The sequence below is a fragment of the Haemaphysalis longicornis genome, unplaced genomic scaffold, assembly GCF_048455015.1.
Source record: "Haemaphysalis longicornis isolate Haplotype H1 unplaced genomic scaffold, Haemaphysalis longicornis Haplotype H1 scaffold_2, whole genome shotgun sequence".
Lineage (NCBI taxonomy): Eukaryota > Metazoa > Arthropoda > Arachnida > Ixodida > Ixodidae > Haemaphysalis > Haemaphysalis longicornis.
In genome coordinates this window covers 216,348,771-216,370,345 of record NW_027526295.1, presented here as the reverse complement: position 1 = coordinate 216,370,345, position 21,575 = coordinate 216,348,771, and the positions used below count along the sequence as shown (strand labels likewise).

At 46.0% G+C, this 21,575-nt stretch overlaps 1 protein-coding gene across 4 annotated transcripts in view; it reads right to left on the bottom strand.

The window, feature by feature from the left end:
- The window catches only part of LOC144169890 (uncharacterized), a 206,438-nt gene that overhangs the window by 34,452 nt on the left and 150,411 nt on the right, over positions 1–21,575 (bottom strand). For 2 of the 4 annotated variants that reach the window (XM_077699310.1, XM_077699311.1), the window contains 2 exons: positions 12,998–13,134; positions 7,839–8,093 (listed from right to left, as the gene is read on the bottom strand). In XM_077699310.1, the coding sequence (XP_077555436.1) occupies positions 7,839–8,093; positions 12,998–13,097 (355 nt within the window). In that variant the 5' untranslated portion in view covers positions 13,098–13,134. The other 2 variants (XM_077699309.1, XM_077699312.1) reach the window with 2 other exon arrangements.

Genomic DNA, 21,575 nt, shown 5'->3' with positions numbered 1-21,575 from the left:
GGCTTTGAACCGAAAAAAAGAAATAATGGTTACCTGTTCAAGACGAAACAGTTCGACCATCTGCTTTTGATAAAGCGCGTTAACGCCATTCGGGTCTTTTCTCTTTCACGTACCAACAACTCGGTCGCAGCATCAGATCAGTCGCAGCACTATTAACGCTTTTTTGGTCGTTACAAAAGAAAGGGTACACGCACCAATGTTGCAATGCTGCTGCTGGCAGCGCGAGCAGAGTGCAAGATTAAGCAAACACAATAACCTACTCTCGGCAGCCTGCTGGCGAAATGAAACATTACCCCTGCCCTTTCCGCGCTGTGATCCAAATAATGATAATAAGATGTATTCATGAGTTTCTATGTGTATTTTCCCAGGAAATTTGTTATGCTCGTTATTTTTAGACTTACTCGTGTACAGGGCTACACTCATATATTCTCAACCCTTCATCTGTGCGTTGCAGTGCTTGTTATTGTCTTTTGTTGTGCTCATTTTTATTTATTGTATTTATGTTTTAGGGGCTCGTTGAATTAAGACAGAAATAAGGGTTGCAGTCAAGAATGCCTCGTAAATCAAAGAGGAGGGATGCGGTAGGTCATTGAAACAAATGAAGAATGAAAAAATGCCCGCCGGGAGGGATCCGAACCCACGTGGGTTCGTGGGTTCGGATCCCACCCGGCGGGCATTGTATCGCCACTTTCTTCATGTCTTTCAATTTTTTTATTTGTTTTAATGACTTACCGCGTCCTACCCTTTGCTTTCCGAGGCATTCTTGACTGCCAACCCTTATTTCTGTCTGAATTCCACGTGCCCCTCATTCTCTCTCTCTCTCTCTCTCTCTCTCTCTCTCTCTCTCTCTCTCTCTCTCTCTCTCTCTCTCTCTATATATATATATATATATATATATATATATATATATATATATATATATATATATATATATATATATATATATATATATATATACATATATATATATATCGTCGTCTACACTGCGTTATTGGTCGCGCAACAGAGCGATAACCGTCCAGCATTGCTAGTCGCCCTGTGCTGAGCAAACACATCCCGTATGCCAAAACAACGTGCGCGTTCACTCCCACGTTGGTCCACAAGGAGAGAGGGTGCGACGTTCCTTACGCCTATATATAGCAGCGGACAAAATTCGGTGTGGCTAGAGCCCCCGCCTGCTTGCACAAGAAGCCTTGGGAGCTGCGCAAGCCAACCTGTCTAGGGACTTGCCGGTCGCCGTAGACAACTTTTGTGTGTACACTGCACCTACGCACTGCCTCGCATGTGCCACTTAATCTTGTTTTAGGCAACGTAGCGTCTCTACGGCTCTGACCAACCAACCTCAAACACCTAGCCACGCAAGATGAGACTGGGGCAAAGTCTCTCGTCTTGATCAGGGGAAACGTACGTACGGCACCCTGACAGCATGCAGCGTTGTAACCGTCCGAGTTGGCTGCTCCGAAGTGCGACTATCGATGGGCATAAGTCACGGCACCTGCCACTCCGCCCATGACAAGCGACGCCCAACTGACTAGTAAGCGTCTTCCTATCGAATTTTTCTCTTTTCCGGCGTAGCACGGAAATCAGGCGAGCGGCACTAAAGAATACACGAATGGAGCTACATGCCGTTTGTTTGGACTAGAATCATTTGTAATGCGTTCGGCATCCATATATCACTAAGAAACTACGCTTGCGTGTCGTTTATCTTGGCTTCCTCAAAACGTTCGTTTTCCCTGAACAGTTCAGGTAGAACTTACCACATCCCTCTGATGTTACTTCTGGTCCTATTCTAGGGGCAAGATTCAGCAGCCCAAGCTGTTTTCAAGATTGTTCCCGCGCAGTGAGTTATGCGCTGTATCGTGCAGATCTATGAACAAAATGACGTGAAAAATTCTGGGAATCTAGCAGCGAAAGCACGAATGCTCGGAGGCACGAATCAAAATGAAAACCAGTGATTGGGCCCGAAGATGGTGACCCGGTTTCATAATTGCAATGTCAAATCAGTTTTTTATGTGACAGTATTCATCGCATGCTAGAATGCGTGCAGCTGCAGGGTCGGAGGGGAGAACGTCGGCTTTATGAAGGTACAACCTCTGCAGAATGGAAGTTATTGCTCCTATTCTGCGGATGTCAGTATTTCCGAGCAACTCACTTTATCTGTTCAGTTCAGGTACACACGCCGAGGAGAACGTTTTTTTATGCGTACCTCAGCTGGCGACCTCAGTCGCCTACCGCCTCTTTCCCGATGAGGCGAAATCTTTTTTTAACAAATTTCTTGCAAATGCAGCACTCCATGCACTCCCTAAACGCACCTCAAATGGTACTACCCCCACACGTACATGCCCCCTTTCCCATGTCCCGACTGCCATAACCGGCCCATTAACTGCAGATTCCAAGAATTGGCCTATTCATTCAGTCGGTGAGAACTACCAGCATTTGTTTATTTTCCCTTACCTCCCTCCCCACCACCCCTTTCTTCCATCGTGACCAGTGGTCCTCCTTTTCTAGTAAAGACTACTACTTCCATTAAACTGAACGGAACATTTGCTTCATTTCTCCGTCGTACGGAATTTATTTTTCTGTGGTAGTAGTTTGCGTGTTGTTTTGCTGTTGGCATCGCATTTCATCTTGCGGTTTGCGTAGCACGCTGTCCTAGTAAGGGATTTTTCCTTCTCATTTTTGCTATGTTGTCCATGTTAAGGATTGTTGTACTCGCTTTAAACATTCGACTGGAATGAGTTACGCGACACTGATCTGTATGAGGAAGTTATTTTTTCGGTTGTACCATGACAGTTCTCTTCATCTGCTATTGTACTCACTGCCCATGTTAAGTGTGCTGTATTTTGTTTTCTTTGTCTGTGCACCAGTACAGAGGCCTATGGGCGATCCCGCGGTGCTGTAATAAAGTCATGGTTATTCAAGCAGGTTGTTGGTCACTCGATTAATTGACTGTTAGCCGCCAACAATGTATTAGTTTCCGTAGCTGGTAACTGTTTTGCTACCTTCAAGGCACCATACGGCCTCTTGCTGTTGGGCACCCTTTAAAGGCAAGCCATGGTGAATGTGATGATAATATTGGCACGGGCGTGGATATGATGAACAACCGATGTCTTGCCTACAAGGGGACCATACATATAAATGAGAGAAACCTTATATATACGCTAACAGAAGTCAGTGCACCTCAGTGCCATGAGAGCAGCTGTAGCGGACTTCAGCCACATGGCCTATGCCGCGCAATTTGAAACATTTTTCTCCACCAATTACGCCTGACGGGACCGAGGCGTAGTGTTAGTATACTTACATTATTCGGTGAGTTATGCATTATGTTACGAATTCGCCAACGAGGCCCATCGATGGTCACACTGGTCTGACTATAAAGGTCTGATAACCACTCCGTTAAGTTAAGTAACTCGGGGGAGGAATTGCAAAAGCATGCTTACCGCACTGGACAAATAGAGTAGAACCGTGGGCCTGAAAATTAATATGCAGAAAACTAAAGTAATGATCAATAACCTCGGGACAGCACAGAGGTTTGAGATAGGTGGCGAGGCCGTGGAAGTAGTAAGCGAATATATCTACTTAGGCCAAGTTGTGACCCCGGATCCCAACCATGAGGCAGAGATAATTCGAAGGATAAGAATGGGGTGGAGTGCATTCGGGAGGCATTCTCAGATAATGAATGACAGCCTACCATTGTCGCTGAAGAAGAAAGTGTATGACAGCTGCATCTTACTGGTACTTACCTACGGGGCAGAAACTTGGAGGCTCACTAAGAGGGTTCAACTTAAATTGAGGACGACTCAGCGCGCAATGGAATGGAAGATGATAGGTGTAACATTAAGGAGCGGAGTGGGTCAGGGAACAAACGCGTGTTAAGGACATATTAGTAGAAATTAAGAAGAAATGGACGTGGGCAGGGCATGCAATGCGCAGGCAAGATAACCGTTGGTCATTGATGGTAACAGAGTGGATCCCTAGAGAAAGCAAGCGTTGCAGGGGGCGGCAGTAAGTTAGATGGGCAGATGAGATCAAGAAGTTTGCGGGGATAAATTGGTCGCAGTTAGCACAGGACCGGGGTAATTGGAGAATAATGGGAGAGGCCTTTGCCCTGCAGTGGGCGTAGATAGGCTGGTGATGATGATGATGATGATGATGATGAACCACTATTTGTCACATCCGGTAGAACACTCTTAAAACAAAGGTTGTGGCATTCACTCTCGGAACACTAACAAGTTACTCCTCCCAGTATACACTTGGTACTTAGTAACTGGAGGTAGTAAATGCAGCACTACTCAGGGTTACTAACTGCAGCAGGCAGTAAGTACCACTACCTTTACTAATAAAGTCCTAGCGATAACACCCTTCTAAGCTGCATGCGTTTACTAACTGGCCATGCATAACCTAGCCATAAGCACGACCTTAATCTAGTGTATACAAATTCCTACACCCAGTTAATTTCCTAAACATGCAGTTGCTAGTGGCAGAGCCAATGTACCGTACCGCAGGGTGGGTAGTAAGGTTCGTAAGTAGTCAGCGCGTACCCCTAGAAACTGTCCGGAATAACGACGTCGAGTTCCCGGACTTGCGCAACATTGTAAACCAGACAGGTGCGACAGGTAAAACAGTAACTGACCATCTCGATGCTTGCGGAGTTTACACGTGCCATTCATAACCACGCACAGTGCAACAATCCAACCAAAAATATTTAGCCGCGTTAAGTAAATCGAAGCCTTCTAGCTCCCAGGGTTTGTACATTTGCGAAATGGGTATTGTGTCAGTCACACCCGCGACCAGAGCGCACTCGAGCCGTTTTTCAGGCGACTCGCAGCGAACCAGAGGCCGCACCCTGTTTTATGGCCCATGACGACCGGCGAAACATCAACGCCGCAAGAGACGATGTCACGATCATGTATATAACCCTCAGCGAGCGCCGCTTTTTCGGGCTCGCGGGCTGCCTTTACGAGACTCTGTTCCTCGGGAAGAGGCTCGTGGAAGCCGCTTTCGTCAGTGCGGGAAGACGGGGGGGATCATCCGGAAACGACTGATGGTGAAATGCTGTGTTGCAACCTTTGCCCTCGCAAAGGGACACTGTGAGCGCTATTAAAAGTAATATGGAGAAATTGACTTTGCAGGGCACGTAGTTGCGTGTGCTCGTGAGCCCACAAGTGAAGCGGATGACTTGAATGAAAAGCTTGCCAACGGGTCTTTCCGGGCTTTGATCGGTTTACACTTCTTTAATTTCACAAAGCGATGGAGTGCCAGGGGCTTATGCTACCCTTACAATGTCTGGCAAGTAAATTAAATTTTTTCTGTTGATACCAGTAGCCAGGTTCGAAATAGACCAACCTTGTTGCGAAACTGGAGTCACGTGGGCTTTCTCGTGTTAGCGCCTTGGCCAATCACTGCCGTAAACAGAGTTCGAAGAGGCACGCGTGTCGTGTGCATAATCCTATGTGCTATGGCGAAACTTTCTACTGGTTTGTTCTAACCAAGAAACGCCAACAAAAAACCCTGCAGCTAGAGATAAAAATTGGAGTTAAACGCTGTTTTTTAGAGATTTTAGGTTCTCAAATGTTTCGCGCAATGTGGGGAAAAACTCTCAGTTCGCTGACTCAAAGTTCTCATTTCCATAGGGACTTTAATCCCCGCGTGAAATCGCACGTGCGTTACTAGCTTATCGATTAAAAATTCAACTAAATCATATTATAGCGAAGGCTAGATGGGAGTGTCGCAATTTTTTTGATATATAAAAGATATATTCCGCGCTATAGATTATCGTCTTTATACACCCCCTATCAAAAAAAAAAAGGAATTCGAACGCAAGTTTCTACGTTTAATGCGTCGAAACTACGTGCTTATTATGAAGCGTGCCACAGTGGAAGGCCGCGGATTAAGTTAGACACACTGAGAAGTTTCAGCATGCTCCGAAACCTCGAAATATGGACGTCTTCGTTGTTCGCCCTTTTTCCTTCGAAAGGGGCAGCAAGTGTTCTCGGACCTGAGCCCCTGAAGACAAGTGAACTGGCAGAACGTGCTTCTGAAAAACTGTTCAAACACCCGTCCAGGTTTTAAGCGGAGCTTATGTTGCTAAGGTTTCATTTATTTTTCATGTCGGCAAACAAGAACTCGCGAGGTACAGTGTACTAGATAGTAGGGGTGTGTCATTCGGGGGAAAAACCAATGGAAAGCGCGGGTCCCTTTTGCAATGAAAAAAATTTGAATGGAGCGCAGGCGTTCCTCGGAGAACTCCTGTTGCAGCCAGCGCCACCAATAAGTTTTTAAATAAAACTCAACAGTTATTTGAAGAATTTTATAAAACTTTATACCATGAAATAAAGAAATAAGACTATTTAGAGCAATAAATAAGGATGAATTTAACAAAATTTCTGAAGCCCACTGGTAAGTAGCGGCCGCCAGGGGCGCTGCTTACAACAGGGATTAGAGATGTTGTTAGAGATGTACGTCGTTAGAGATGTACAGGGCTGAGAAGATGAACATCAGAAAGGAAAATTTCTACGATAATTCCCAGGGCAGTGCTTTGCTTTTTGAGGCTAGAGCAGGTTGCCTGCGAACTAAGAGCTTTGTGGGGAAGTATTCACAAAATGATGGGGTATGCGTGGTGTGCCGAAAAGAAACAGAAACTATGCGGCACATAGTGTTAGAATGTGAAGGTATCCATCCAACTCTAAATGAAGGGAATATTGGGCTTTCAGAAGCCTTAGGATTTAAGGGTATCAGAGAGAAAGTTAACTTCAAGGCTGTCGAGGGGACGAAAAGAAGATTAGAATGCTGGTGGACGAAAAGCAGAGAGGGGAATATTGCCTAGGACAGTTACCACCTGTAACAGGGAAAAGAAAGTATTTCGGGCCTAATAAGCTTTAGTGCCTGCCCTAAGCAGCGCTAGTATTAAACCAAGAGTGTAAAACATGGTTATATTAGTCCTTTTTGGTAAGATGACGTCATCACCCCGCTTCAAAGGGGAAACCAATAGGAATCATCATCATCATCATCATCATCATCATCATTCCTCAGCAGAAATTTTTATTGCAAAGGGACCCCTCTAATCGGCCCCGAACGACACACCTCTCTCTTCTAGTGCACTGTACCCGAGGCTCCAGGTGTCTTTGAATCGCGAGGCGTTATATAGCGCGGTGCGTCAAAAAACGAACGTCTCGGTGTGTATGCTACAAATGTCGTGCACGCCGTTCAAAACATGAATTGGACCTAGAGCTGACCTGTTTCATTCCTGAGACAGTCATCATGACTAGATTACGCAAGACAAACAAAATTTGCTGACACCTTTCACCTAAATTCGGTTTCTCCTCTCTATTTCATGTGCTGAAGAGCTTCGCTGGTCATATAAACAGCTCTTTGGACGCTTATCACCAAGAAAGCTCCAGCAAGAGCGTTTCTAAGCGCACACAAAAGACTGATGATTACTTCGCTTTTCCAACATGCGTGCGTCTAAAAGGATATACAAGCTCCCAATAAAACTCATGCTTTTGTCTCATAGACCAGATTTAGTTTACACATTGAACTTTCTAGTTTGAACTTTGAACAGTACGAGTGATAGTTTCCTTTTAATCTATTATTTTTCGTGCTTTTCTCCTAACCTATCGACGTTCACCGTTTTATGACAATTTTACTGTAACCACGCCGAAACACTGCATCCACGAATAAAAAAAAATTTACAGCGCGAATTTGGAAACCGATTGCGAAATCGTCACGCTGGCCTTAAAACGGGGACATTACGTAGTTTTCAAGCTCAACGATCGTCGAGGCCCGAACGGAATGTTGAGCCCCAGCTTGCAGCAAAACTCAGGCGTGGTGAGCCTTACCGATGAGCGCCTCGTAGCCGGCCTTGGAGGACTTTCGGAGAAGGTCCAGGCTGCGCGGCACGCCGTCCCCCTGGTCCTCGGCGGGCTGCCCTCGCAGGCTGAGCCTCCGGACGCGGCAGCGTGGTCCGTTCTTGGGCAGCCACGGTAGCAGCTCGCAGATCTGCACGCGGAAGGCCAGCGGCTCCGGAAGGTGCCGGTACTGCCAACGCAGGCGCGCCGTCCTGTAGCTGGCCTGGACCTCCAGATGTTCCACGTCTGCTCACACGTAAGGGAGAAAGTAGACAACGTTTCACGCTCCGGAATCAGTGTATCAGCGTATGTATGAACATATGTTGGAAGCTTCAGTTTAAACACACCGAACTGCTCCCCTTATCGTCGGCCTACCGAAGAGTCTACCGCGGCTGCGGCTTGAGTAGGAAATTGCTTGTTTCAAAAGAATGAACATATACATGGACTGAAGCGGCATGATTTGCTGTTTCATGCTTAGTTAAACCGGCAGGAACAATCATAGCGCCAGGTCAGAAAACTTTAAAGGCGATAGCGTTTGATGGGCTACCACCTTACCGCATTTTCTTTCTTCCTTTTCATCTTTGTTATATCGCGCACTTTGTATTCAGGTATTTTCATTTAAACTCCGCCCTCTTCTGTTTCTCTATAGGTGCTATTCTGCCCAGTGGTTTTTAACGTAAAAGGGTGTGCAGCGAAAAAAAGTACAAGGTGTTACAATACGAAGTAGGCACCGAAGAAAGCGCTGAATACTAACAAAAGGTAATTATTGGTGTAACACGCACATGCACACGCGCACACGCACACGCACGCGTGCATGCACACCTTATAGTGGTTGTGGAGAGACGGGACAGGAAGAAGGGGAAGCCGATTAGCTCGACGGATGGATGAAATAAAAAAAAAATTCGGCAAAGAATGGATGGTAGGAGCGGTTGGAAATTTATAGGAGAGGCCTTCGCCTATAGCAGTGGACATAAATAAGCTGATGATGATGACTACTGTTCCGCGTATCAATTCGAACATGAAGCAGTGAACGGTTGACGCAAAGAAAAATCTTGCTGACATTTGCAAATGAGCAATATTCTTAGATATTTTTGTTGCATGTGCTTTGAAAAGCGCAATTCCGGCTGGCTTAACAAAGTGTGCTGCTGGGGGTTATCTTATCAGACGCGTGGGATTAGCAAGCCATGACCTGAATACATGATAAAGTGTGTTCGCATTACTCAGGCTTTTCTTGTCATAGAGCCTCATTTCCTCGCTTCACATGCTCACGTTTTCTGCAACTACCGCCTTCGCACATGGATAACAGAAGTTGAAAATTTGTCAACACAATAAAAAACGAGTTACTACCGAGAAAAGCACAGCAAAGAAAACATGGGTGGCTTTTGTTTTTAACGTGTGTAGCACATAGACGCAGAGGATACAAACCAATTAAGGTGGGCTTTACGCAGCCCCCCTTTACAAGGCTCATTTTTCCAAGTTTGCTCGGTAATTGGAACTCAACTCTCAAGCCTTATTTTTACTGTCCGTTGCACGTCGACGGCTCTTAACATCCTGCCCGGCTCAAACTCTTCCGGGTAATAGTAGTTGGAATCGATCAAGCGGGGGCAGTTACGCAACGACGACACGTGTGGCGGAAATTATACGAGAAGCCTGGCATTCCAGCGCAACGTAACGTAGATTACGTGCAAGAAGACTGAATGAAGAGGAATAATTAATGCCTTAACCAGGAAATGTTCCTGAGGATGTTAATCTGCGGAGTCGTTTATCAGAAGCCGGAATACTTAGTGTAGAAAGGGCGCAACACAATCATAAGTTTCCGTGTACATACAATGAACTTTTTTCGCTGTATGAACAGCCTTGAGTACCCCTAAGTGGCGATTTTTAAACGACGGCCACTAATACATTTTCAAAGAAAACAGCTGCAGCAAAAAGCTGGAGAGCGTATAAGTTGAACGCGACGGGCGCCTTGTCTTGTCTTGCCACTGATTGTTTCGACGGTATTTCTTTTTTTACTACTTAGCGCGGTAAATTAGGTAATCGTTTTCCAATTATGGCGCTCACCGACAGTGGTCGTTTCGCAAGCCCCCCTTTTGAAGCTCCAGTAAGCTAGAGTGAAGCGAGGAGCAGGTGGGTGTTGCTTTTGCCAGGGGTGCACTCGGCACCGACTCGTCGTTAATAAATGACTAACAAGTAGGCTCCGGCAGAAAGCGGTCTCATCTTTCGCTTATTCTGCGTTCTGCAAGCCCGTACACTGACCTGGGCTCTCGAGCAATTTTCTCGTCGAAAGTTCGCTGGCGCGACTTAACCGTGAACGACTGTGATGAAGCGTCCGGGCTGAACGATCACCGGCGGGAATTGCTACACTTCGTTCCACCTAAGTTCCAATTTATTCCCACTGTTAAACACGACTATCCCTGAATGAAGCAAAAAAAATTTAACCGGGTTTTTGCGCAACGCTAAAAGTCTAAAGACTCAGTGGCAGTAAAGAGAAAGAAATGAGGAAAGGAAAAAGAGACAGAGGGACATATATATATATATATATATATATATATATATATATATATAGACAGAAATGCCGGGAGTCTACAACGCCAAAGAAGGCATAGGGGAATGGTTAGACTATATTTTGACCGTTAGTGAAGTTATATATTTTTTATTAATTTAATTAGAAAGAAAGCAAGAAAGAAAAACACGCGCCCAGAGTGGGGACCGAACCCACGACCGTTGGTGAAGTTATATTTTTTATTAATTTAAGTAGAAAGAAAGAAAGAAAGAAAGAAAAACACGCGCCCACGTGGGTTCGGTCCCCACTCTGGGCGCGTGTTTTTCTTTCTTTCTTTCTTACTTTCTACTTAAATTAATTAAAAAGAACATAACTTCACTAACGGTCAAAATATAGTCTAACCATTCCCCTATGCCTTCTTTGGCGTTGTAGACTGCCGGCATTTCTTTCTGTATTTCCTAACGAGCCCCTCATTTCCAAATCATATTATCCTGCGAAAGCTTAGCGAGGGCCTCGGTTCTGGCAGCCTTGATGCCAAGGTAGCATAAGAGGGTTTCCCGCCAGTTACCCGCTCATGACAGGCTGTAGACGTTCGAGTCACGCCCCGGGGTTCGCAAAGAAGGTCCCCTTCTCCCCGTATAGTCTGAGTGGCGCTGGCTACCACCCTCAAACGTCAGATACAGTTGTAGTAAATATAAATACCCCAGAAAGTGAAGGAGAACACAGTCGCCCAAATAGCCGAATTGGTAAGGCATTCGAGATCTAATCGAAAGGCGTGGGTTCGGTCCCCACTCTGGGCGCGTGTTTTTCTTTCTTTCTTTCTACTTAAATTAATAAAAAAAATATAACTTCACTAACGGTGAAAATATAGTCTAACCATTCCCCTATGCCTTCTTTGGCGTTGTAGACTGTCGGCATTTCTTTCTGTATTTCCTAACGAGCCCCTCATTTCCAAATTATATATACATATATATATATATATATATATATATATATATATATATATATATATATATATATATATATATATATATAGTCTGCAAACAAAGAAACTCACAAAGAGCGCGGAAAAAAAAGTAAGTAAAGAGGAGAGACACACGAGAAAAACATAAAAAAAGAATGATCTGACGTTTCGAGTGGAGGACCAGTCTTCATCGAACTCCGATGGAGACTGGTCCTTCGGTCGAAACGTCAGTAAACTTCATTTTTTTAAATGTTTTTGGAGCACAGCGTAAATTTCCTAAAATCGACCCCGTGACCTATTTCGTATCAGCCAAGCACCTAGCCCACTACACCACCGCAACGGTACATGGTAGAAGTTCTAATGAATGAACGGACTGCCGATGTGGCCGTTACGCATCACCCACTTATCACCATCCATACTACACCATGCGCAATGAGCGCTTCACTCTATATAGATGAGGTTCACGGCGACACTCTTCTAAGTTACGCACTGCGACTCTGTGCTGTTTCTCGCTCTGGCGTTATAGAAATTCGATATGACGACCTACAGATAGCCTGCTAGCAATGAAGTCGACTATAATTTAGTTAAATTCAATTTTAGTTTTATAAGGAAACGCTGGACCAATCCGCTATAACCTCAGTGCAATGAACGCACGAAAATGAACAGCGCTAATATGTGGGGGCCCGCTAATAAGAAGAGAGCAGTTACGATGCCGAACCACATGCATAACCAACGGTGTGCAGAGCCTCGAGGTCTTGTCGGATCATTTGGAAACGACGACGCGTTTTTGACGGTCGGCTCCGGTATCGGGGGCCTACTCAGCGCAACCGGTCGTTCACGGCCAAGCGCGCCAAGCATGCGCAGTGGCACTCCCGCTTGCTATCGGAGCGGAGCAGACCGTGAAAAAAAATTCCCCCGCATTTCCCCGAGGGGGAGAATGTGAAAGTGCGAATGCACGGTTGTCGGCCCGCTTGCGGCGCTTGCGCTCGGCCCCCGCAGCCCACCGCCTCGCCGCCTTCTCTTCCATCTCTTCCATCGGGTTTGTAGTATCACGTGTACACCACGCAGTTATCAAGCCGCTATAACGCCGCTGAGTCGCCAACGCACGCCGCTGAGGACGTAGTTTGAATGCGTTAAAGATATAAGGCGCGTCACTAACACTGATATCACCGTCGCGTCCGTGGCTTGGTCGGTAGAGCGTCGCGCTGCGGCCGCAAAGTCCTCGGATCGAAACCTGGCGCCGGATGCTGTTTCTTTTTTAAATATAGAGGAGCACTGCGGACGCCGCCGCCGCCGCCGCCGCCGCCGCCGCCGGCGGTGGGTGGTTTGGGGTCGCTTATAAAGTGCATTCGCACTTAAAAGCGGTCAGCTAAAACTCGGCGCGCTTCCCTCTGATAAGGTAAACACGCGAATAGCGCATGCGCGATCAGCGGCGCAAAACGACTGGGGTTTGGCTCCTCTTCGCTTCAGTTAGCGCGCGCCAAGCCCCTGCTTGGCGGTAATTGCAGAAATAATGGGCCCGACATCGACAGCCGCATTTAAGTACGAAGAATGTCACCGCTTGTGGTGAGGCAATTAATTTTTGCCGGTTGCCTTTCCTTTTCCTTAATTGAATCACTAAGCACTTACTTGGGCCATTAATAAGCTTTAGCTGACGGCGCCCATGCAGTGCCGAGTACTCACCGTGAAGCCACGGGGATTGGAATCCCTGCGCATGCGCTGTGTTGGGCGTGCAGCCCATGCAGGCGAGGCTGAGGCTTAGACTCAGGAGGCGCGGCCACATGGCGTCTGGTGACCGGCGGCGACGAATGAGGCGATGCCTGCGTCACCAAAAAAAGATGACGTCAATGATTGTGTTTTCACTTTGCAAAGAACAGTACCCGTACTCCAACAACTTCTAGGGCGACAGCTGCCGCTAGGTGACGTACTAAGAGGCTAGAAAGAAACGTAAGAAGGCTATCCAGAACAAAATTGACCAAATGATAAACGGGAAGAAAAAAGCGAGGGAAAACAATTGACAGAAAATTGAACGGGAGATAGGGGAACACAGTAATAATAAAGGTCTGCCTTGGTATGTGACCAATCTTGCTTTGTGGACGTCAAGAGGAGCGGCCACCGCAATGAACATCCGCGACGAAGAAACTGCCCACTTCGGCGACCTCGCTCCCTTTTCGCCCTCGCCGCCTCTATTTACAACTTATTTCTCGCTCGGAGCGTCCTTTGGCTCATTACCCGGGGGACAGTAACAGTTCGCGCTTTGTTTTCTTGGTAGCACCCTCTGGGCCTCTCAGAAACAAAATGTTTGTTTTGGTCAAGGGGAGAGGAGAGCAATTCTCGTACTGCGCGTCGCCACATCCGTTGCGTGAAACCGCAGCGAAGTAACTACGCTGTTGTCGAAGAAGCTCTGAGAATGAACTAAAAGCATGTAGTTACAACGAGGCTATTGTGCGGCTAGAAGCGGTCGAAAACATGTTTTCTCATGCTGTGGGAGAACACAATTTTGCGCCAAATTTAAGTTCGGAGGAAATAGGGTGCACGGGAAGGGCAATGTGCGGCAAAAGTTCCAGACTTTCGATGTGGACTAGACTACGTGTGCGATTTGCCCTATTTAAAGGCACGAATTCTGCGTAGAGTTTGCAGGACACTCTCCCACAAGATCTACCTCTCCCCGAATTATCGCGCTTCAGGGACGACGGGGGCAATGAACGAGGTCACTTACGCTGCCTCTGGTAGAGCAACAACTGCCGATATTGTTTTTTTTTCTGGCCAAGCAAAGCGCCAAGCTTGCGTTGCCTCAACGTCTGCCCTAACCCCGATGATCAGCAATTGTGCAATGGGTCTGAAGCAGAAGACCCAACCGAAAAAGGTCACCAACCGTAACGCTCTGCAAAGGAAAATTATACGCCCACCAGAAATGCAGCCACTGCGGAGAAGTTTTTCTGCAATTGCGAAGCTCTTTGAGAGAGCTGCAGATCTTTCCTATGTAGCCGTATGGCTGCATTTAAGGAGAATGGGATATTTACCGTTGGGTATATTTACTCCACTTTTAGGGCTTCCCCCAAACTGGTAGTCTAGCAGAAAGGTACTGTAGAGCACGCCCACTACTTTCCAAATTTTCTGGTTTAAATTGCTTTGTCCCCTTTTCACGTTATTTTCTCTCAGTTTTCTTTTGGGGTAGGCCTCACTGCCATTCTTAGATTTATCTTTGCCAGCGCCACTGCTTCGAGGTAGGTGCGTAGAGGAGAGGGAGAATCAACTTTTACTGAGTTGGGGTCGCTTGCTGGAAATCAAAAGAAGCTAGCAGCAGTAACAGCTTAGCTAGAGATTGGATATTTGCTCTGCAAGGTCTCGCAAGTCTGCTGAGATTTCTTTAACATCCACAGAAAATGGCTTGGAGGATGTGCCACATGATCAACGCCCACCACGAGCACATGCGCAGGATGTTTATGCGATGGACAAGTGGCCGCCGGTACTACGCAGTCGGAAAAAGGGGGGGGGGGGGGGGGGGGGTTGCAGTGGCGGGAGAAAGCTGAGGTTGGGGGTCAACAGAGAGCAGAATGACGTCACGTGGCGTGACGTCAAGTCGTTATTCTCAGTATGGCGCCAATATCGATGGCGCCACGCTCTTTCCTGCCGGACGTGTCCATATCACCGGGGCTTTCCCGCCGGACGTCTTGAGGTGCGGACGTTACAAGACGCACTGTTCTGTAGCTTCTTCTCACCTCCACTGATATTTTTACAGGGAAGCTTTTTACTTCTAGCCCCTGTATGCCTCCCCCGGATGAGTTGTCAGGGGGGTACCCGAGCCGGGAAATGTCCGCGAACAGAACGTGTACGCGAGCTTAAAAAAAAAAAAACAAAGAAAGGAAAAAGGGTTCGACACTCAGCCCTGCTCTCATCACCAGAGGCCCAGGAGAGGGTGGAAAGAGTGTGGCGTCGGCGCTCGATGTTGCATAGGAGCCGCCATGAGAGGGCCGGCACCGCAGCAGCGGAAATGCAGCGGAGGAGGGATAGAGTGTAGGGTCGAACGCGACCTATCCGTTCCCGCAGCAAGGCACGCGGACACCGCTGACCGGCAAGATGGAGCAGCTTCGCATACTCTTTTGTACTGCGCCCATGTCAATCGTGTTTGTGAATTGTGTGCAGTCGAACTAAACCAAAACATCTTCGCATGGTAATTCCCCACCATATGAATGGCCCATCTCACGAATTTTTTCCCATCGCGTTGCTAATTTACTGCAGCACTCAGCATTATATATGGCACCCTCGACCTTTCTAAGCACTTCGTAACAAACCCAGTTTGACTCTAAGCCCAAAAGTGAAGTACGTGGCTATATATATATATATATATATATATATATATATATATATATATATATATATATATATATATATATATATATATATATATATATGGCAGCACACCCTCTGCACCTACATAAGCGTGCGTGCTCCAACGTTGTATGTTACTCAAGATGAAGACTGGTCCCGCAGTCGAAACGTCAGTAAACCACTGTTTTTGTTTTTAATCGTGCGTCTACCATTTTCTCAAATATATATATATATATAGAGAGAGAGAGAGATAGGTCGGCAGTCTACAATAGACTGCCGACCTATCTCTCTGTATTTCCTCAACGAGCCCCTCATTTCCTTGCTATATATATATATATATATATATACAGTCGAACACGGATATATCGAACTCCAAGGGGATCGCGAAATAGTTCGATATATGAAAAATTCGATATAAAAAATATGGGCTCTGAGACCTCACCTATGGCGGACGATCACTTCGATCGTCGCATTCAAGAATGACAACTAATTCCGCACTCACGACGCAACAGGACGCTTTATTTCCGTGAAAAAAAATCGCTGATCTTGGCCTGCTTCTTCGTCTTGGAAAGAATGAAATTAAAGACGCTGGTCTCGATCTTCTCGAGGCTGCACAACTAGAAAATTCCAGCAGTACGCTGCGCCTTCGCACACCATGCACAACATGCGCGCAAAAGAACAGCGCGCACGTACCACAAGAACTTTGAAGGTAACAATTCCAAGGCTCTCTGAACGGACTCCAACAAAGCGCTCGCGATGGTCATCTCCGAGAGAAACGGTGATCTCCGAAAGGTGCCGGACAACTCGCCAAACAGCAGCAACAGCACCAAATGCAAAAGGAGGAGGAGGCCGCCAGCGCCTTTGTTCCCTCTTCCGTTTCCCGAGACGACATCGGGGGAAGACAAACCCAGAGAGAGGCAAGCCGGGGAACGTACGCAGCCACGGAAAAAAAAAAAAAAAACAAAGGACGTGCGCATTCGGTGCATCCCTACCTCGCACTGTCACATTTTCCTAGCGTTCGGGCTTGTGTGCCTCGGGAGATTTAGCATACCGGCCTCCGTCCGCTAACGCTACGGCGGCCGGTAGCGGGGCCCTACTGGGCAAGCGCAAATTCGTTCCGGTAGGGGGGGGACCACGAGCCAGTCTTCGCCATGCCCGCGCATTCCTCCACGTCCTCCCTAACCTCAATCGGGGTAGCAGCGACTGCCAAAGAGCACCTTCCAGCTCGCGCGGCGTTCGATATACCCAATGTCGGGAAAAATGCTGTTCGATATAGACGTACGAATTCCTATACTTTTACACAGAATTTTCAAGGGGATAATTTATGAGTTCGATATAGACAATAATTCGATATACCCGTGTTCGATATATCCGTGTTCGACTGTATATATATATATAAGCGCCTAAGGCACTAAGGCAGCCAACTTGATCCTGTTATTTATTTAAGTGTAAAGTGATTTAGTGAAATACAATGTTCTCAGATTTTTATTGGATTCGTAAGCAGCGTTGTAGAATAGTCATGTTCGTTTTCTGCAGGTTCCCTGGAAACTATAGTTTTTTTTTCTAATGGAAACAAATTCTTGTAAAAGGCTTCTAAAACAATATTTTTTTCTCACAAATATCTTATTTATTCCCCTGGTAAGAATGACTTATCAAGGATCAACAAGGGCAATTAATGCGTTAAAATCTCTGCTAAACGCTTATCAAATCGCATTCGTCCAGATTAGGCTCGGAGAACGGGCCGTCCGACGGAGTATCTTATATACTTACGTGGTGGATACACCGTGAAAAATTGCAGTGCCTCATGAGAAGCTCTTTTTCCCTGCGTATAAACCTTAAAGGGGCTGTACTGAGCCTTTCAGGCTTGGATTCTCTAAAATAATCTCAGTCGTCACATAAAAGTGTTGCAAAGGTGGTAAATCTAAAGATGAATTTTCAAGTGAGCAGTAAAAATTTTGATGCAGTACTTTACGTGAACGTGTTGAAAGTATCTCGCTTTTTCGGAAATAAAATACATATAGAGGTTAGCCAGAATGTATTACCACTCAGGGTATCATTCCAATATCTAGAACATAACATAAGAAGGCCTAAGTGTTTTCTCGATCTGTCAACAACAATAAAACCTGCCCTCCCTATATTTTACGTCAAACAAGAGGCCGTGCGCAGCTTTTACCCATTGGCCCGGTTACTACATCCGAATCCGAACACATACGCTGTGTGCGGGGAGATCCACCAACCCTGGAAATGATTACCGAATGCGCTCTTGCGAATGGTCTCTTCAAAACGGTGTAGCAGCTTGTCCAACTCCCCAAGAGTGCACCACATACGCTCCATCTGCCCGGTTTAACTTTGTGTGAAAAGTGAGACAAAAAAAAAAAAAAAAGAGTGAACTGTGAACCCCATATGAACAGAGAGCTTTTGAGTGAATATGTAGAGAGCTGTGTGAACAGTGAGCATCGGCTGAACTGCTCTTTCCTTTGCCTTTTTACCTCTCTCCTCCAGGGCATCTGGCCTCCTTACCTCGATAAAGCAATTCTCTCTCTCTCTCTCTCTCTCTCTCTCTCTCTCTCTCTCTCTCTCTCTCTCTCTCTCTCTCTCTCTCTCTCTCTCTCTCTCTCTCTCTCTCTCTCTCTCTCTCTCTCTCTCTCATTCCCCCCTGATTTTTCCCGCAATGCAGAAAAATTCCCTTCTTTCTGTGCTTGGCGATTCCCGAAACCAAACAAACCTCGTGGAGACGTGAATCCTTTTTTTTTCGAAACTGGGTTTGTACAGAAAGGAGCCACAGAGTAATATACTATCAAGGGACCTCTTGAATTTAATAGATTGCTTCGACCAAAGAAAAAAAATGCAACGGAAACGACTCTCGCGAGCAAAGGAAATTGTGCAAAAGACAACAAAACCCAGCACACGATGGTATGGACGGGTGGCTACTATCAAGAAATATGAAAAGGCCGAAAAAGGGGCGAAATCAATATGACGACGGTGTCCCGCCAATCAGTGACCTGCAAAAGGCAGGCCTACTTACAAAAACGGACGCGTGCATTCATGAGTAGGTGCTCAGGACAACGTGATTGCAATAGGGGTCGACTTGTTTAAAACCTCCCCGTGATGGCGTAGATTTTAAATTCGCGGCGGGGATATTGACCGGGCCGCGGATGGTCGATCTAAACTTTGAACTGCGGGAATGACCTTCCATAACGAGAGAAGTGGAAGCGTTTGCTGACATTAGGAACACTTGTGCAAACCAGAGCACAGCGATTTCTCTTTTCCCTTCCGAAAATGTATCTTCCCCACAGTGTCTCTGTGGCCGGTGTGCTTCTTTGCAATCGTCTGTAGCAATAGGAGAAGGCATATCAAGAAAAGTCTCTGAGATGGAGCTTTCGTGCTTTACCTTCATTATGGGACATTTTGAAAGCCCCGAGGAAACGCGCAGATGTCACGCCTGTTTTCCGACAGAAAAGAAAAACATTATCCCGCTTGGTTCGCTGTAGATTCTTTTTGTTTTCAGCTTTCCTAAATGGCTCCGCTTCTCACACATTCATTATTCTTTCTGTCGATAAAGCATAACTCCACGTTTGGAATAGGCATTTTAGGGTATTCTGTACCTGGCCGTTTTAAATTTGTCAACTATTTTTTTCTTTATATTGCCGATATTTTTTATTGTTTTTTTTATGTGACGTCCTTTCGACTTGTATAGTGTGCCTTAAGAAGAATTTCGAAATAAGATAGCCTGCTTGTTGCTTCCTCGCGGCAGTGAGTGCTTGAGAAAGAGTTCAACGTTCAACGCTATGTAAGTATTCGAAGAATGCGTGAAAGCGGCAGGTCTCCTTAGCGGCGCCTTGGACTCAGGGATCCTACCAGGGCCCACTTTCTAGTTTTGACTCACTCACTCACTCACTCACTCACTCACTCACTCACTCACTCACTCACTCACTCACTCACTCACTCACTCACTCACTCACTCACTCACTCACTCACTCACTCACTCACTCACTCACTCACTCACTCACTCACAGGTGATATGCATGCCTCTTTCCTCGACTGAGTAGTAGGCAAAAAAACATTTGATTCAAGCCGCACATACGCATATGCTCACTGTATGCACAAGCAGGAGTTACCGCAAACAGCAGTACACGTTAAAATTAAATTGGTTGCAATCCGAGGGAAAAAGTTAAAATCTGGAGTGTTATACGAAAGCATTATCGAAGTGCACTCTCACTCATTCTCTTCAGAAAAAAATATCCGTAAAATGTGAAAACACAGAGAAAAATATAAAGTTACTTTCAGTTATAAAATACTGTGAACTATGGCAGGCATCTATGAAGCGAGTATTTAAACAGAAGTTATTAGAGCGAAACGAACAACCTTTATGCCCCAGGAGAAGCCGATCAGTCGCCTGCTCTGGTATTTCCGAATCGTACAACCAATGGAATTTGCAGTACCGGCCATGGTTACTTTTTTGCAGAGGCTCTAAAGGTGGTTAATATCACGGGAAGCGCATGAATGTATTTACGCAGTCTTGTATACAAGTGAAGCTCAAACACAAACTAAATGGATAAAAAACAAGCCGAGTGCAAGAGTGCGTTTCTTTGAGGTCAAATTCAAGGTTTTATTACTGCGCTTCAATGCTTCAGCTAATCCATGCGATGACTCGTCTTATTTGCAAAAAATGCCGTAGTCCTATGTGTTGGCGCAAATTATCTTGCTCGCGGTTTATTTATTCGCGACTGTATGCACGTGTCCAAATCTGAAACTTTCTCGTAACCATTAGCGCAAGGGAAATGAAAGCCGGGTGTACGGAAGGGTATTCTTCAGAGGAAGCGTCGGATATGCCGTCATTATTGCAACTACTTTGCTGCACTAATGCTCAGGCAACAATGACAATTACAAAAATATTCAATAACTGAGTAGCAAAAGGTTACTATTATCTCCTGAAACAGAGGGAGAGAGAACAGTCTTTAACGATACTGGTGAGGTTAGCCTGGCCAAGGCGCCTGGCTTGCTACACCAGATGTATGAAAAAAAAAAATGAAATCGATTAAGTGATGGTGGTGATGACTATGATGACGATGACGCACTCATTATTAGAGTCCTGTTTAGACAGCTTGATCAAGTCCTGTGCTTCGCAGGAAAGACAATAAAGCTTTTGTCGCTCAAGATGCTCGTTTTAGAGTTAGCCCAAGACACGTCACTTAGATTTAGTCCTCTAGAAAGCGGAAGACAAAAAAGACACTAAGAGGGACGTCCTAGCTGCTCTATACCGCGTACATTCACAAAATACGCGGATCAAGTCCTCGCACACATCACAGAGAGTGCAGAAGGGCGAAGCGGCCTGCTTTATCTTGAAGAGAAAATAACTTGTGTAAGCTAAACTTGTGAAAATAACTTCAATCTCCTGATTGCAGACGAGCAAGTAAAAGGGAAGATGAATTTGCAAAGGTTTTAAGGGGCTAAAGGGCAGTAAAGAATGTGCAATGGTAACGAGGTTCTACAAGGTATTAAATCGCGTCGCCAGTCCAGGCAATAAAAGAGGTAGTCAAAACTTCAAACTGAATCGCGGAAGTTTTGTTTCTAGCATGGGTCATGATCACAAACGTCTGTGTAAAATGCCCCCTCTATTATTATTGTTATTATTATTTTTTGGAAGGCCATCCAAAACAAAGCGCCAGGTGGTGGGAATGAAGGGAATGATGAAAAAGAAGGAAGAGTTTTGGGGAGCTCCAGGGGCTTTCTTTGCTGCTTAACGAGAAGAACAAACTTTGCGATTCACCCTCAGGGCCGTACGCGGTCTTATCACAGGTGGTCATTCGTGCTGCGTTGATTCTTAGATAAGAGAAAAAGATGTACACATCGGAAACGGGACCGCCCCAAGCACCAGGCGATGGCATGGCCGTGTTTGTTCCATGTCAGCTGCTGTCGCAGGGGAAAA